General features: G+C 40.3%; 1 protein-coding gene across 4 annotated transcripts in view; it reads left to right on the forward strand.

Annotated features, from left to right (window-relative positions):
* LOC109029926 (bone morphogenetic protein 1) overlaps positions 1–17,766 on the forward strand; it is a 112,164-nt gene that overhangs the window by 46,472 nt on the left and 47,926 nt on the right. For 3 of the 4 annotated variants that reach the window (XR_002008667.2, XM_019040630.2, XM_019040631.2), the window contains exon 4: positions 11,232–11,273. The exons of the other annotated variant lie outside the window; for it this stretch is intronic. Coding sequence is in view for 2 of the 3 variants with exons in the window: in XM_019040630.2 (XP_018896175.2) it covers positions 11,232–11,273 (42 nt within the window). In the remaining variant the exon portion in view is untranslated. The remainder of the gene's footprint in view (positions 1–11,231; positions 11,274–17,766) is intronic. 4 annotated transcript variants of the gene reach the window in all.

The raw sequence follows: 17,766 nt of genomic DNA on the forward strand, positions 1-17,766 counted from the left end.
AAATCATATAGCCGGCTGCAGGAAGTGGAAAAAAATCATACGGCCGGGCTACACGAAGCGATAAAAAATTATGCAGCCGGGCTATAGTTCCTATCGCCGGGCTTTACACTTTATCGCCTGGCTGTTGCTTTTTCGCCATTGGCTATAAAAGGCTATGAGAAATTGTGTAGAAATTCGTGTGCTTTGTAAATCCTTAAGTTTGTACGGAATCACCATAATATTTACAAATCGCACAATATATTTTCCTTCACTACATATTTTTTTTCATGAATTAAAATGAGAAGAATCCATACAGAGTGTGCAAACATTTCAAAGTCATGAGTTGAAAAACGCTGACTCCACGAGATCAAATATTAGAGCCTAACACAAAGCGGAGCGCCGACGCACTGGCGCCTACAAACCTAACAGGGATACTTCACGCGTTGCGCAATGCGTGAAGTATCTCTGTTAGGTTTATAGGCGCCAATGCGCGTTTTGCGCTGGCTGCCCGCCCGCCGCATACGCAGCGTACCACGGCGCTTGAAGCAACTATTTCACACCACAGGTATTGCACAGTATCATACGAAATTGAAGGCGCTCCAACATATTAGGAATGGCAGGCATCGGCATCCTTCAAAAGTACGAAGCTTTCCTTGCAAAATAAATCAAAATACTACGGCCCAAAAAGAGAGCGGTAGTCCAAAAACTTACTAAGTCCTAGCATCCGTAATTAGTAACGTTTAGCATATACTTTATCGCCAGGCCATTGCTTAATCGCCATCGGCTATAAAAGGCTTTAAGAAATTGTGTTGCCGGCTATGGAAGCTATTGGAAATCTTACAGCCGGCTGTAGGTCTATGGTATTTTGGAACACACATTCTACTGCCAATGCTTACCAGGATATCGCAGTCCTATCACCCACTTAAAATTTGATGTTTCTTGAAAGTTAAATTTTTGGTAATACATCCCATTATTTTCAGCCTCTTTCAGTTGATTTTGTATCAGTGCACTACGATTACAAATGAAGTACTTGGTCGATCATCGGAGGAAATTTCCAAGTTTAATTTTTAGAAACGCACGTTTTTAGCAAAGAATTGAGACACTTAGGCATTTTGAAACATTTTTCAACTAGACATATGACCGGCGTTACGCAAGAGAGAATAACATTTTTCGGCTCATTTTATGTCGCTTACACAAGCGCTACAACCACCGCACCATAGGATACCGATCAAAGCAGTTAGCGAATTAGGACCGCGTTCAGTAGAAAGGATTCAAGCCACATCAGCTATCGCCAAATTTAATTGAGTTATTTAATTTTTTCCATGAAAAGGGTTGTGCGGATTTGTGTGCAAATCTCGGTGAATTTTCTGCATAGTTCCAAGTAAATTCCTTAAATTTTTTAAAGGCATCCGCATCAAGGCTCCCTTGTAAAAAATTAAATTGCCCTGTTAAATTCGACAATGGCTAATGTGACTTGATTCCTTTCTGCTAGACGCGGTCCATTTCTGATTCTCTATGAAGGAATTCGACAGATTGACGAAAAGCTAGTAAATTATTAGTTGGCGCTCACTAGAGTCCCTTTATACTGAGAGTCAAGACAATGTGAATTCATTTCTGATTGGTTCCCGTATTTTAGGCCTTCACAGTGTCACAAACGGGAATAAAGATTACATTTTCACCGATTGCAAATATTATAATCTGGAATGGACCAGGAAATTACGGGTTCGGCAAGGAACAAACGGAATGAGAGAAGGAACGGAGAAAGAAATTTGAGAATGGGCCGATCAAAGATTACGAAAAACGTTCAATTTGTGTAATCTTTATTTCCATTTGTGACTCCATGAGGGGGTGTTGTCTTGACTCTCAGTATAAAGGGACTCTAGCGCTCACTGGGACTTTCGTGTGAGGTTCCGAATCGGCAGCACTGTTCGCACCTTGTTCATCCGTTAGGCACTACCCATCGGTTTTCGCTCCAGGAGGTTCCGTTCGGTTTGCACTATCCCAAAGCGGAAACGCATTTCCAAACCGCTTGCCTCGGCTCAACTTTAATCTGAATGGAATGCGCCTACCCGTTCACCGGAACTTGAGCGCTGCCCTCTGCGCACAAAGCCGAGTGCCTCCTTCCGCCTTTGTATAACTTAAAGGCTTCGTCCTCGGCCCACTCCCAGCAATCGCGCCTGATAACGCAAAGGAAGGGAAATAATACCGAACAATTTCAGCACAGAGAAAAAGGGCTTTTTTAATCGAACTCGTAGGTCCACGCACTTGACTCATATGAGCGAGCTTCAAAATTCATATCCTCAGAGGGAAAAACTGCGGTCATGTCTACGTCTTCGTCAAGATGCAACACACACATTCTCTGTCGTGCCAACGAGGAACATTCGAGAGTTGCCAAATTTCCTTTGGTAAAATTTTCATTTTTGAGGAAAGTTATGGATATTTTTCATTGAAATTTTTAGGAACTCCAGGTGAAATTGCGAACAACTTTATCTAAAAAATTGGACGAAAAATATTCATAAGTTTACCCGGAAATTCTTGTTTTATCAATCGGAATTTGGCAACGCCTGAAGGTTCATACGGCGTTTTTCCTTAGCACGGTGGCATGGTACGACTTTTTTTTCAAAGGATGGAAATGAAACAAAGGCCGTCTATAGTACTTATATTAGGAGAGCACGGCCATCTCACAATCCTTTTGCTACGGAATAAGTGTGCCGCTCCCTGATTGGTCATCGAGTTTATGGTATTTACAGAGTAGTTCCTCTTCTCATTGTTTTGGATTAAGGTGAGCAAACAAGATGATAACTGATCTCTAAACATGATAAAGATTTTCTAATTACTAACCTCGAAAATTAGTCCTGAACAAACTTTGATGGAAATTCTTGTGGAGCATCACACTTTATCAACGAGTATCATTAATTGGACTATATTTTGCAATCAGGAACCACGCTTTCTGGCTCAGTTTAAAAACAACGTTTGTACCATTAGTTTTCCAATGGGCATGTGTGTATTTACAGATAAGTCGAAAATTGTAGCTCCCAATTGCAAAATTTAGTCAAATCTCTCCATCGATGTTACAAATTTTCCTAGGTTGGGTTGATTAACATTGGTCCTTTATAGAGTCCCATAAAAAGTCTAAAACTGATGGAACGCAGTCAGAGCCAAGAAACATGGACAAGCCAAGATGCACATGGCAGTGCAATACTCTTCTTATACAAGTTGTATTAGTGGTACTGTAGTAACGTCTGGATCCAAATATTGGTGCTCAATGGTTGTGCGTGTTGCGTATAGAAGAAAATGAAGGCGGATGGGGTTTTTCGCGCTTTCAGCAGCACCTTGTTCAAAGTCGTTGGTGAGGTTAAGCTCCTATGGGCAAGGAATGGCATGAGCCAGTGAAGACCTGAGAGAAGTCACATTCCGTCTCTAATGTTCCTTTTTCATTGCACATTGTGCTACAAAGCAATAAAAACCTCGCAAAAAACCGCTCGTAAAAAACCTCTTAAACCTTTATGTCATAAAAAGGCCAATCGCGCGTGTAATAGAATCGTGTTTAACCGGTCGGGTCCCATGAATTATCAAACATTGATTATTGTGCTCCAAAAGAGCAAAAACGTTTTTTAAGAATGCTTTTTTCATAATTAATTGGGCACTCTTTATGTCTTTTAAACATCGGTCATTTTTACCAACATCCACTTCTTTGTCTATTTTTACTTTCATCCACTTATTCTTCCTGATGACAATTTATCAGCACAGACTTCCTTTTAGCCGCGCGAATACGTCCAATGCTAAGTTGAAGTATTTTTTGTGGGTATATGTGTTGCTTTTTCATCTTTAAACTCGTGAGTTCTCCTCGAAAAAAAAAATGCATCGATCAGCGAAAGGAAATTAATGTTCAAATAACAAGGAAAATGTGGCCCGAGCTATAAGTGACAGGAATTTTGGAATTTTGGGCGTTGATTTTCCCCCAGGATAGTGTGGACACAGCATTATTCTACAATCCTGTTAAAAAAAAACTATGCCTAGAACAGCCTTTATGCATGTACTCTCTTCAAGACATCGATGTAATGGGTTCAGTATTTGTCCGAGTGGAAAATTCCTCTCGGACCGCGTCCTCAATTCGAAGAGGGAGGAAAAAGTGCAGTGACTGCACAGACCATCACTTCAGGCGATGAAACTTTAACTGGGCATGAAGAAAGGCGCAAATCAAAGGAAAGGGTGTAGAGACGTGATGTATCCATTGTTGGGGGTGGATACAGAACAGTGGCGAATATGATGGTGCAAAAAAAAAGGTGCAAATACGATGTAGAGAGTCTTGTTGGATGATGCGACGTAGTTGTCGACTCATCTACCTCGAGTTGGCTTTTAAATTTGCATCTTTCACCATCTCTCACTTTCAGATGCCACATTTCCTATCTTAGCCTCTCCAAATATAATGTAAGAAAGGAAGGAAAAAGTAGCCTGTAGCAAAGGGTGGAAATTAGCACCAAAATCCGGCGATTTCCTGCCCGAACACGTTAGATTGGGAAGCTAAGTGATCAGCTTTCCCTCAAAATTAAATATTTTGAATTATAAATTTCAGATGGTCGTTCCTTAATGATTTATGTCTGAGGGCTGAAATTCCAATTTTCCCAAAATATTCTACCAACAGTTGAAACCTGAAAAATATCGATCGTATACCCAAAGTGCATCGCGCAAAAGTTCAATATAAGTAACTAAGCGTCGTACTAGGTACATGACAAGCATTTTTGAGGTGCATTTGACGAAACTGATGAAAGTCAAGTATAACAGATACTGGATGTATGAATCGTGTCTGAATGTCGATGTCTCGTGTCACCAGCTCAGAGATAACGATGTTGCATATCGTTCCCATGAAATATTCACGCAAGTAGACCATGCGCCGCCCGATTAAAAATTCACTCCTTTAGTTCCTCTTTTCACCGCTTCCATTCCTACCAGTTATGCATAGCAAAATGTATAAAAACGTGGGATTTTACCTCGCTCTTTGATAAAAAAGAAGGCGACATCTCACTAAAATCGACACATTTTGAACAACACATGGTGGAAAATGTATAAAAACGTGGGATTTTACCTCGCTCTTTGATAAAAAAGAAGGCGACATCTCACTAAAATCGACACAGTTTGAACAACACATGGTGGAAAATGAACATTGCTCGATTGAGAAGCTTGCTGAAACCGTTGTAGTGCGCGATTTGACTCACGTAGAGCTTTGAGTTTCTTGTGAGCGGGCAGTTCAAATTCCTCGTAATCAGTGCGAAATAGAAACGTTAATATCTTCGTTAGAAGTTGATTTCGGTAATTTTCGTAGTGTGAATCGTGTTCTACGTGAAATTCTGGTTAAGAAACATGTGTCAGATTGCTTAAATTCGTACCTTGTCTAGTGGTCCATTAGAGAGGTCGGACATGACATTTTTTACTAACACTGCAAATTATGATGTTTATTTTTTCACATTTTAAATTTCAAGGGGTGTTTATTGAAGAAAATTTAACGAGAAAACCAATGGAACCACTTTTAGAAACTTAAATTTTTGTAAAAACGGAGTTATAAGCGTTTGAAGTTTCCAAATTGTGTCCATCCTCTCCTATTGACTCAATCCACTGTGCGACGCGGCCAAGTGTCGTGCGCAAATGACGCGGCGTTGGTTATAACGCCTTGATGCAACTATTCGAGCTCTGCTGTTGTCCTGGTTGCATGTGAAATAATGAAGGCGCTTCGGTTTTTCATGCACTCTCATTCAAGAGCGTAGCGGTCGGCGGGATTTTGATCTGATGAATAAGTATTGAAAAATATGAATTAATGGATGCAGGAAATCGTGATTGATGCTCCTCTCGGCACAACACCTAATGTCCTAATGCGCTGCTCGCATTACCCAGAAAATGGCACAAAAAAGACGCACGCAAAACGGAGTGAGATGCTTTTAAATGAGTAGACTATTGATCAAGTTGCTTTCAAAGTCGAGTATTTTCCTACTTTCATCGGGATACAGAGGTCTTATAAAATTGGTACTTTCTCCTTGCCTGGTCCTTTTAAAAAATGAAGTAAAAAAATTGAAACGTACTGATCGATGATTGTTATTATGATTTATATTTGTAAGTGTTTAGTTTGTTAATTCACTTTCAAAGTGATCAGGAACGAGGAAAATACGAATTCCTTAGTCAAATAACAATCAACAAGGTGGATAAATGGTGCTGGGTCCACACCATTTCGCGGGGCCCGGGGGGTGTGGAGTTGCGGACTCAGCACCATTCTTGTTACACACAGTTTCAGGTCATTTTTTAGAGTTTTCTCTCCTTACAATCAACTATCGATGTGCTAACATGTGAATGTATGATAAAGAATCGATTATTTAGGTGTTCGTTGGGAACGCCGTGCTAATCTATGCATAGGTTTAAATGGCAAATCAATGGATTCATCGCAAACGGCACGCTGCATTCCGTACTTGCGCACAGCCAACGACTGTCTTGTGGTCCAGTTACACGATCAAATTGAGCCATCAAATTGAAGCTCTGATTGGTGGAAAAAGACCTGAGGTGAGGATGCGACCAATGAGAGGCCCAATTTGATGGCTCAATTTGATCGTGTAACTGGACCATTAAGTAACTTTTCCCCGAACTTGGCGACGAATTTTCCGTGCCCCACCACAAGCATGTGATTTGGAATAGCAAAGCTAATTTTATTCGAGTCCACGTGAATTGGCAAGAGCATGCATGAATTATAGATTTATCTCCGGACAGAATTCGTTGTTTTTATGATAATAAGAGGGCGAGGGCGAAAACGAGACAACGCCTGCGGGAAGCCCGAACGCGACCGGCGAACGTGAGAGTGAATCGGTTTGGGACAAAAGACACGGGTCTTGAGGACGTGTTGAGAGCCCCTGCGTTGCGGGGAGCATCCCGGGTGACTCAAGGCGCGGCAGGGTCGTCTTATTAGTGATGATCTTGCAAGATTAGAGCGTAGATGACTCTTATACAGCTGTGACGTCCCACTTGACTCGTTCACCTAGCCTACCAGCCCGTCACTGGCGTGGCGTGAACGATCGATTATCGATATTTCACCATTTGAAGCTATGGTAAAGCATCGATTATTAAGGTATACCCTGTTTACCGATCTTTTTCCATAGGTTCAAATATCAGATCAATCGATATATCGCAAAGCACGCCACGCCACTGCAGCCCGTTTACCCGGCCCCGTCTCGAACGTGCCAAATTCCGTGGAGTAATGCGCGGATTTTAGTCTTTTTTCATAATGGGAATCGGGCAATTCTTGGGCTAATCGGTAACGCCGCTCTCTTTGTGCCTCTGATTTTAATTTTCCTCCACGACGGGGAGGGATTTTCTCGGTTTCAGCGGGCGATAGTCGTGGAATTGAAAAGGGCAAACTCGTCTCGAGCTTTTTTGCGCCCCTCCTTACCCGTTTTGTTGCTCTTTTATTGTTTTTTTCCGCCGCGCCCCGCCCGGGGGCCCCGGCCGGTCGGTTTGATCGATAACGGATGTCGGGTAATCTTGGGTATGTATCAATCGGCTAGACACGGTCGTGGTGCCGGTCCCGGCGAACGGTGACACTCATCATCCACCGTCAAATGTCATCCATCCTCCGTGGACGTTGCCACCGCTTCGTGGTGAACGCTGCAGCGTCGCGTTTTTCCGAGGGGTCGAGGGTCGTTTATTAGACTCTCTCCTCGATGTGTTTACCGCTGTGTTTATTTTCACATTTTTCTGTTTCATCACCACTTCACTTGTCTGAAATTAATTTAGAATACATTGTTTAAAGGTGTTCTGAGGTGTAAATAACAAGGTGGAGAAATGGTGCTGGGTCCACACCATTTCGCGGGGAAAACAAAGCCAAGAACTCCCAAAAATTAAAATTAGAGTCAAAATTAGGGGCAAATACGGAATTTTGACTCTGGTTTTAATTATTGGAATTTCTTGGCTTTGTTTTCCCTGCGAAATGGTGTGGACCCAGCACCATTTCTCCACCTTGTTACATGCAGTTTGGGTCACTTCTTAGTGTTTTTTTTTTCATTTGGTATAAATAAACTTTGTTTGTTTCCTTATTGTATACGTTTCCAAAATTGAAATATCCCACAGGGGAAATCTCACACTTAAAATTAGAGCCAAATCCCAATAATTGACTTTTTTTAAAAAAAATCTTCCATGTCCTCCTCTCTTTGTTTTTAGAATGATTCATCTTCTCTCGAAGAGAGAAAATGTTTAGAAAAGGGGCTACAAAAACGGGATTTCTGAGTTTATGCGTGTCTTTGGCCGACAGGCCTAAAATAGCTACTTTTTAAATCCAATTAAGATCACGAACTTCCTCTCAGGAAGTAAAGTTTTAATAAACCACCTACCTATGTGCTTTCTGCGTGGCATTACCCTATGAAAATAATCGGGTTTAAAATCAGTATTAGTCAAAATGTGTATTTCTTTAGTAGTCATTATTAATGAGACTAAAAGTTTAGCAAACTTATTAAGTATACGCACAAACGCTGTGAATGATATCATCTATCGTGCTTTTCAAGATCGATATATCCAGTTACACTATACGAGGATTATATTTGAAAAAAAAAAAAAAAAAAAAAAAACCATACTATATTCTTGCTCATGTCATACAATCATCAAATCTTCAGACCCATGCGAGCTGTCGTTCTTCATAAAAACGGGTTCAAACTCTGCCGAAAGGGAGGTGGCAGTTCCTGTACTTGGCACGTTCAATACATGAGCAAGTTTTTCTCGTCCTTAAATCCTACCGCCAGATACCGCAAAAGGAAGTCGCGGGTCCTTTCAAGCGGCGATGTAAATCAGAGACTGAGGCTCTAAGTAAGGATTATCACACATCCGTTACCGTTATGCACTCTCTCGAAGCTTTTGAAGATTCGCTTGAGATGGAACTCGCAAAATTCGGATGAATTCAGCAGTATGTTGAGGAGCCCTAATCGAGCATCCTGTCATATTGCCACGCATAGTCTCGGCTTAAGGTGATTCGATGGACGCCATATTTTATGTCAGAACAGCATGCGATATATCGCATCAATTGGTTCCATTTTTTCAGCTACTCGTCATTTTTCTCCAATTTTGCGATCGCAATTCTGTTGTCAGGAGACTAAAGCACTCACTTACCAATTTTAACAAAGAAATTCAACGTAATAAAGGCGTGGTTTTTTTAGAGAGAAAACATCGCATTCGATACTGATATCAAAACTACACTCGAATGCGATATATTCTCTCTAAAAAAGCCACACCTTTATTACGTTGAATTTCTTTTATTAAATTTGGTAAGTGAGTGCTTTAGTCTCCTGACTACAGAATTGCGATCTCAAATTGGAAAAAATGACGAGTAGCTGAAAAAAATGGAACCAATTGATGCGATATATCGTATGCCGTTCTGACACAAAATATGGCGTCCATCGAATCACATTAAGTACACTCCTACCTAAACACGGAAAGTATGTACATGTTGGTTATTTTGTGGTCAGGTCATGGGGCTTTTAGGGCCTAAAAGGGCAGCCAATCTATGAATTCAAATAATCCAGCGTGATTTACTATTACAATTGTTACGATCCGTAGTTTGTGAAGAACGGGTTTGACTTAGTTTTGGCATAAATTTACTCATTTTTGGGGGGAGAAAGCTCACTTATGAACACTCTTGGTGATCTTGGTTCGATATTGGAATATGAAGATTGGCAATGACATTTTTGCGTTAGCAAGTTGTAAGCCCTTTTGGGCCTTAAAAACTCTATATTTAGACACATCCTTACTCTTTACTCTCGGTATGGCACCATGGCGATGAGCTTTTTTAGAAATTGCGATGAACACGGATACTTCTGCAATTTTGTTCTCTTTCTCCGTCAAGTTTTGCTCAGTCGTCGCTTGTTCCGGGTCTCTGGCCGCAACCGTATTCATTATGCAGGTGGCTGTTAGAGGAATAAACGAATAATTCCTGTGCCACGAAACCTGATCCCTCGTGAAGGACAAAAATGAAAAGAAAACATATTTCCCACAAAGCCCGTGCATGTCTGCCTTTTGCGCCCGACTTAAAGTTCTTCACGGTTTGAACAGTCGCTGAGTCGTGAAAGATTGATATGGATACTATGCCTCTGGAAATTAAACTTTAACTTACTTTTGCCTCATCACTATGTTCTCAAGATGAAGGACTCAGAACAACCGAGTCGGTACCTTATCACTCACTGGTATATTTTATATCATCGGTACCTATTTACCAAGGTCATGTATATAGGTACCTAAACTTATCTATCTCGAATCTAATCGCACGGTTGAATTTTCCTATTCAAGCTCAATCGAATACTTTTTATTCCCGCCACACTGTGGATCGAGTCAATGGCAAAGGTCGGACAAGAACTTTTTGACTGAAACTACACAGTTTATGTCTATTTGGTCAAATTTCAAATTTTAGGGGGTGCCTCTATCAGTAAATTTTACAAAGAAACCAATGAAACCTCTTTTAAACCTCAATATTTTGTTTTAATGGAGTTATAAGCTTTTAAAGTTTTCGAAGTTTGTTCAACTATTTCGATCGACTCGTTCCATTGTGCGCCGTAGCCAGTGGCGTGGCGTGAATTGCGATGTATCGATTGTTATTCCATTTAAACCTATGGTAAAGAATCGAGTATTAAGGCGTTCGCTGCGAACACCCTGTTTATCGATCCTTTTCTATAAGTTTAAATGGCATAACAATCGATACATCAAAATTCACGCCACGCCACTAGCCGTAGCTCAAGTCTAAAATTACGGCTAGAAAATATTTCTATCTCCTCAGTCCAATATTTTTGTATCATCTAGGGTGCACTTGGAACAAAAATCGTACATCAATCCACAGGCACACATTTTATTTTTTCATAACCATTAGTATCACAAATCAACTATTTATTTTCATATTGACTCGAATAATATCAAAATGCTAGCGTTCTTGTCTCTCAGATCGAGCAATAATGTGACGTTTGGAAGATTATAAAATAAAAACCTATTTAAACTTAGCAAGTTCCTCGTTAAAAATAACCGTATCGCATTCTTCGTGTACGATGCCGAAAGGCGCAATTCTGGTATAGATTGCTTCCTGGATTTAAGTGATCGATTTCGTTGTACATCACATACATGTACATACACACGATCTGAAAAGTTCATTTTTTTATTATTTTTGTTTTTCTGTAGATTAGTTTGTAATATTTATAAATGTGATGAAACATACAAAAAGCTCAAGTTGGTTGTTTTTGTGTGCGTAGGGGCCGGAGAGGAGCCGCTAGTAGATTCCGCCTTGCGTCCAAGTACGTTCACATTATTATTTCCATTAAATGTTGTTATCCAATGTCTCATACTGTTTTGAAATGGAGTCGTAAATTTTCCAGCTGAGAGAATTAGTTTTATTCAGCTAAGATTCGAAGTGAATTGAAAAAAATGATACATTCTTGTTCTTGGAAATTAAAATAATCATCTAAGTTCTCTTGTTTATTGTCTGATGAAATGGCATCGGCCTTAAAACTCTGGAAATAGAGACTGATAACGATCAAAAATAGGGATCCACAAACCCCCCTCCTGCCTCCCCCCTATATTCAGTGTCTACTCTCTCAATTTTCGGTGTGTAGGGATAGGGTGGAATCTTGAGAAAAATTGCACCTCAAAATTGAAATTCCTGGAACCTCGCATCTGAGAGATACTTAGTGACCTTGCTAACATTTCTGTGTGTGAATACATTTTCTTTTGCAAAAAAGATTAAATTTCCTTAAAAAAAAATTGCTTAGTTTTCAAACCTATGAATGTAAAAAGCAATTTGGATAGGTATTGTAAGGCGGTGATGGACAAAACTATTGCGATTACCCTCAAAGGAGAGCAACTGGTATCGAGCCTCGTTTTTATGACGTATATAGATGAACCATTGAATGGTTTATCTGTAATCGGTAAATTGATGGTCTGTCTAAGTTTTTAGAGGTAGTATAATTATACTCTTTGAGAATTTGACTCGTAAAAACTACGGCTGTTCAGTTTGGCTGTTCTTAAATCTGGAACGATTCACTGAGTGACATTTTTTTTTTTTGTTTAGAGAGACCGGCAAGGCAGAAATGACAAATCATCAATCTTGCCGAATGTGTGAACTTTTACGCTAATAGTGAGCCCTTTACTGCTTTCACCTCCAACGAAGTTGTTTTCCATTTTTTAATGATGCTGGTCACGACTCATTAATATTAATCCGTGTACAGAAAGTTCGGCTAAACTTAGACGTAACACAAACTTTCAGGAATTCATATGACTTTGCTAAAAATGTAGTCAACATTTTTCCCTCGTAAGGTTTGTCCGAAGCCAAGCTTAATCCCAATTTTTTTTACTAGTGATATAATGATTTTTCTAGCTAACCATATACAGCTTACAGTCGCGTTAAGTCGCCTGAAGCAGGGAACAATTTTTGCTTGATTATATTGAAAACTTGAATTTTATTAATCTCATAACGATTATCCTTGATTGTAATGTACATTCTTGATCAAAGCTGCTCGATAAATCAATGATCAAGGTCCGTCGATCGATTTTTCTACGACTGCGTTTCCCAGGGCCTCCTAATTAGATAAATAAGCGCAAAGAAATACTTAATTAGCATCCAAGCGACTTAAAACTTACAGAGCGTGGCACGAAATTGCATGCCCTAATTACTGTTGAATTAGGCGAAGTTAAGAGCAAGGAATGTGCCCCTTGACCTCTCCGTAAATGTCATCAAATTTGGTCCTGCGCGTGGTTGGCTGATCCTGCATGAACTTTTGTCATATTAAAATTTTGCTTCGACTAACATGCACGACCCAGATTCAGGTCGGAAAGCTTCAAGTTGAAAACGGTAAAAATTATGTTAAGTACCCAAAATTAGTGTAAGGATCTGAACTTAAGGCCAAGCTTCTACACGTCTCGATGTAGTCTTGCAACGTTTTAATTTCCAGTTGAATATTTTGACCTGCATGATTTTGGCGAATAATGTGCGAATGCTTTGATAGCTCAAACACTCGCATCGACTGAAATGCAATGAGCCAATCGCACTAAAATATTACCCTCTATAAAAACCAACAACAAACAACAAACAAACAAAACAAAAAAATCCATGACGTACACGTAAAGTACAAGATTATTTACCTTTCAAACGAATACGGTTTTTAAATTTTGATTTTTGTTTAACCACATTTTTTAAATAGAAACTACCATTTCAGGCTCATCTACAGAAAGCACTCACCTTCTAAGGGAAACCTATTGCACATATGATGTCTCTACATTTAGCCAGAAATTGTAGTTCCCAATTGCTAAATGAAGTCCAGTTTTAAAAATGAGCAGCAATGAAATTCTTATAAAATGTTTCAATAAAGTCTTCGCGCTCCCTGGTATTGATTTCAAAACAGTGGCCGATTACGTGATCTTTTATCAGTTGAATATAAATGTACCCAAAATAACCATCTTGAGCCCAGGAAAATATATATTGAAGTCCTCGCGACACCGGAGGTTTCGTGAGAATTAATCGAGAGGCTCAATGGTCCGTCAGTCACTCTATTTACATTATTTTGAAGTCTATCTAACTTGTATTTGAAGTAATCAGAAAGTGTGAACAGTATCGTAATAGTGACAATTGCTCGTAATTTTGTAGCTTCCTTCATTCCGTTACACTAACCGTCGCCGAACTAGAGCGTCCGGTGCGCTGACCAGTTCGCCTTCAAAATTTCAGGTAGGCAACGTAAGCGGCTTGAGAGCCGGAATAGTTGCATGTGACAGTTTGACGGCGACCTATAGATGGCAGTTTCACTGCCTCGCGCGTGAATTACTCTACCTGCTTACAGTGACTCGCGATCACTCCGACCAGGTCCCCTACAATAATCGGATCCGTCAATGTGGGCGGCTAAGAAGCATAAATATTTGCTTATGATTGCTCGGCTGCGTCTTAGTAGTTTGGCAATGGATTTAAATCTTTTGTCATCTTGTCTATTCAAATCATGTATACAGAGCCACCGTGTTCTTTGGTGTCGGCGTGACGTTTACATTGTTTAAATATAGAAATAGATAGGACTTGGGATAAGATACTAATGGGTAAAAGTGGCCAAAGTCTGGATTTTGGACGTTTTGTGTTTCTGGGCTAGTCTGAGGAGCAAAAGAAGAACGCACTCGCGTTGGAGCGCAATAATTTCTCGAATTTCTTTCCCTTGCTTCATGTTGAAGAGATTTTAACGGATTTTCTTCTTACTTTTAATTTATTTTGTCTTTTTATGAACCGCACACGTCGTTTTTGAACTTCAACAACTCTAAGACCAAGTTTTAAAAATAATTGTGTATTTCTTTCCTTTGGTTTTCAGAAGATTTTACCTATTCCACTTTTTTCTTTGTCTTTTTTTGTCCTCCTTTCACCCGTTGAATAGGAGGTGGGAAGGGCCAAAACTGGTGCTCGCAGTGTTGTGTCAGTTCCCCATCACGATGGCCTGGTGTGTTCTCGAAGATGTTTACAAAAACATAGGTATTTTAGGGTGCAGAATTTCCGCTTAGGGGGAGGGAGGGGGTTATCTATTATCCTCAGCGCAAAAGTTAACCTTGAGGAAGAGGATATCAAATTCCCAGGTGAGATAGGTGTTTTATTAGAGGAAGAGGATATCAAATTCCCAGGTGAGATAGGGTTTTATTAGAGTTGCGTTAATCCCTGCCGGGTGAATGGCTTTGGACGATTCTCTGTTGAAACTGTTTCACCCTCCCTACTGACCTATTTTGATATTTCATTCCAAATTTTTTGCTTTGAAATTTACTTCATTTCAAGTATTCACTCCTTCATTCATCGTGGGATGGACATTCAATACTTATATTCTGATTAGATTCAGCAGGGAATAGTCTGCACCTCTGACCGATGCCGCACGGAGAAAAAAACCTCGTGCGCGGGACCCGAAGTTTAGGTCATGTGGATCTCTGAAGTTTTCAGATTGAGCATCTGAACACTTTAGGTCTATCTGCCGAGGTTCGGATCATACATCTGAAACTTCAGTTCTTACATCTGAAGTACTTCAGATGTGAGAACAGAAGTTTTTCGGATGTGAAAACCGAAGTACTGCAGATGTAAGAATTGAAGTTTCAGATGTGTGATCCGAACCTCGACAGCTAGACCTAAAGTGTTCAGATGCTCAATCTGAAAACTTCAGAAATCCATATGACCTAAACTTCGGGTCCCACGCACGAGTTCCTTTTCTCCGTGCGTTCGTTGACTATCACGTTGTAACAGTCAGTGGGCACTGTAACTGAAATATTCTCTAGGGAGTCTCGGTTATATTAGTAGCAGGTCAGGTTTATAGGGAGATGAGAGGAAACGAGGAATGAGCGCTCACAGCAGAGGTACTCTGCAAGTAGGGCGCCCGCCCTCTCGACTTGATTCACACTTTGTTTTTGACCCCGTCAAATCTTTCGGTTTTCTATTTTGTGTTTCTCCATGAGTTTTCATTCTCTCTGGCGCTATCTTCCCTTCAACTACAACTCTAAACACCATTTAAAGAATTAGAAGAACGAATGAGATATTCTCTGAGTGAAATGTTATGCTTTCCATCCAGCTTGATTGCATGTTGATTGTCTCGCTGTGACTGGATAGTATCGAGGTTGGAAGGCAAAATGTTCTGAGTCGTCGAGAAGCTACGTGAATTGCCACCCACGCAATCAGCAGATTGGTGCCCGGTCACTTCGCCTACAGTTTTTGGACCTACACCACAATTTGGCTAGGTTTTTTTTTTGTCCAGTGCAGTATGACCTACAATTTACCTTCATGCCTACAACAATTACCTACAATACATCACAACAATTTACCCTACAACAATTACCTACAATACATCACAACAATTTACCCTACAACAATTACCTACAATACATCACAACAATTTACCCTACATCAATTACCTACAACAATTATACCTATACAACAATTTACCTTCATGCCTATGTGACCTACGTCTTTCTTGGCCAACAATACGCATTACCCACGTTGAAATCGACGCGAGTATGGCCTGACGGACATCGAACCTACAGAAAACCAACATGTGGAAGAATAGAATGTAGAGGGTTTCATACCTTCATAGGTTGAAGTTGTGGCCTACAGAGCCCAAGTTGTCTAGAGGCCGACCGTCCTGCCTTATAGTTTCATAGCGTGCACTTAGCGCCTGAAGTCTGGCATCACGTCTATAATCATTAATTTTGGCGCTCCTAAAGTCAATAAATTATTATTTAATTATTAATTTTTATAATATGTATTATTATTTTGTGTTACTAGAAAATGACGTCTTCTAAGACGTACGCTGAAATCGACTTAAATCGAAATGGATAGGTACACGACTCCCGCTTGATTGTAGGTATCGCGCAGATTTAAATATTTCTAGTTCTCTGAGAAAGTTCCTCTTAACATGATGACTATCATGATCTACATTTTTTAGGTTATTTTGAGTTTTGTTGGTCCCAGACAGGGCCGGATTTACCTACTTGCCGCCCATGGGTCGCCTGTATTTTGCCGCCCCTTCTCATTCGTTTTGAAACGTCAATAAAAACTATTAAGTGACCGTGCCGGAGGGATAGGGGTGCATAAGACGCGTTTACTCGTGTTGGGCACATTTTTTGTGAAAGCCCTGTCAACACTAGCAAAAGTTCACGGAACTTTGCGCGAAAGTTATGTTTCGTAAACCTATCTCTGTGTGGACAAGGTCTTTTATTTATAAGAAATGAACGAAAAAATTATAGAGGAATAAACATCAATTTGATTTAATAATTGTAATTTCCGCCGCCGCGCCAGCCGCACTGTGTTTGGCGCAATGCGTGAAGTATCCCTAAGATCTTGTAGGCGCTATGCGTTTCACGCCGACCGCGACCGCTGCTGACCTCACTGTTTTTGACGATTGACGCAATGCGTGAAGTATTCATGCAGTCTTGTAGGCATTATGAGTGTCACGCCAGCCGCTGTTGACCGTACTACGTTTGACGCAATGTGTGAAGTATTCATAAGGTCTTGAAGGCGCTAATATGTGTTTCATGCTGACCGGCGCGCCGAGGGCTTCTCCTTTTCATCTCAAGTCCTCGTCATCATTGCTCTCTGCGCCGCGCCGCTCCAGGTCAAATTTCGTGTTTAGTTCCTCTCTTAACTAGACTTATGAAAGGCGCTGTCTTTTGTATCACCGGAAGATGAACAAATTAGAAATTACTATACTTTAACTCTCAGGAAATGAGAGATTTTGTCGCCTTTTCTCGTCTGTAATGTTTTTTTCTGAATCCGATTTTTTTATGCCTACATTTGAAAAAATTGCAACATTTGCCGCCATGGGCCGCGGCCCGTGTGGCCACCCCCTAAATCCGGCCCTGGTCCCAGACCCAAATAGCACAGGTTGCAATAAATTGAAATTGCATGGTAAGTTAATAGACTAACTAGACTAATTATATTAATTAAAGAATAGTCTTTAATTAATATTAAAAGGTATTCCATTAAAATTCAAATAACTTGCAATGTTATTGCATCGCGAACTGCCAAAAACACGTGCGCGAATCTCATTTTATTGATCGCGTAAAATTGACATTTATTGACCGAGTGATATAGGATTATTGAAATTTCATGATAAATAGATTGAAATTTTATTGCAGAATTGTTTCAATATTTACGTCGAGCTGTGCTTCTTGGGAAGTTCAATGAGCTCCATGATCGTGGCCTCTGTTGGAACATGGGGCGTAATACTGCCGTGCTAAGCAAGAACGCCGTAAATCCATTAAGATTTTCCCTCCTTTTTTGGAACTGAACAC

The sequence above is a fragment of the Bemisia tabaci genome, chromosome 3, assembly GCF_918797505.1.
Source record: "Bemisia tabaci chromosome 3, PGI_BMITA_v3".
NCBI lineage: Eukaryota > Metazoa > Arthropoda > Insecta > Hemiptera > Aleyrodidae > Bemisia > Bemisia tabaci.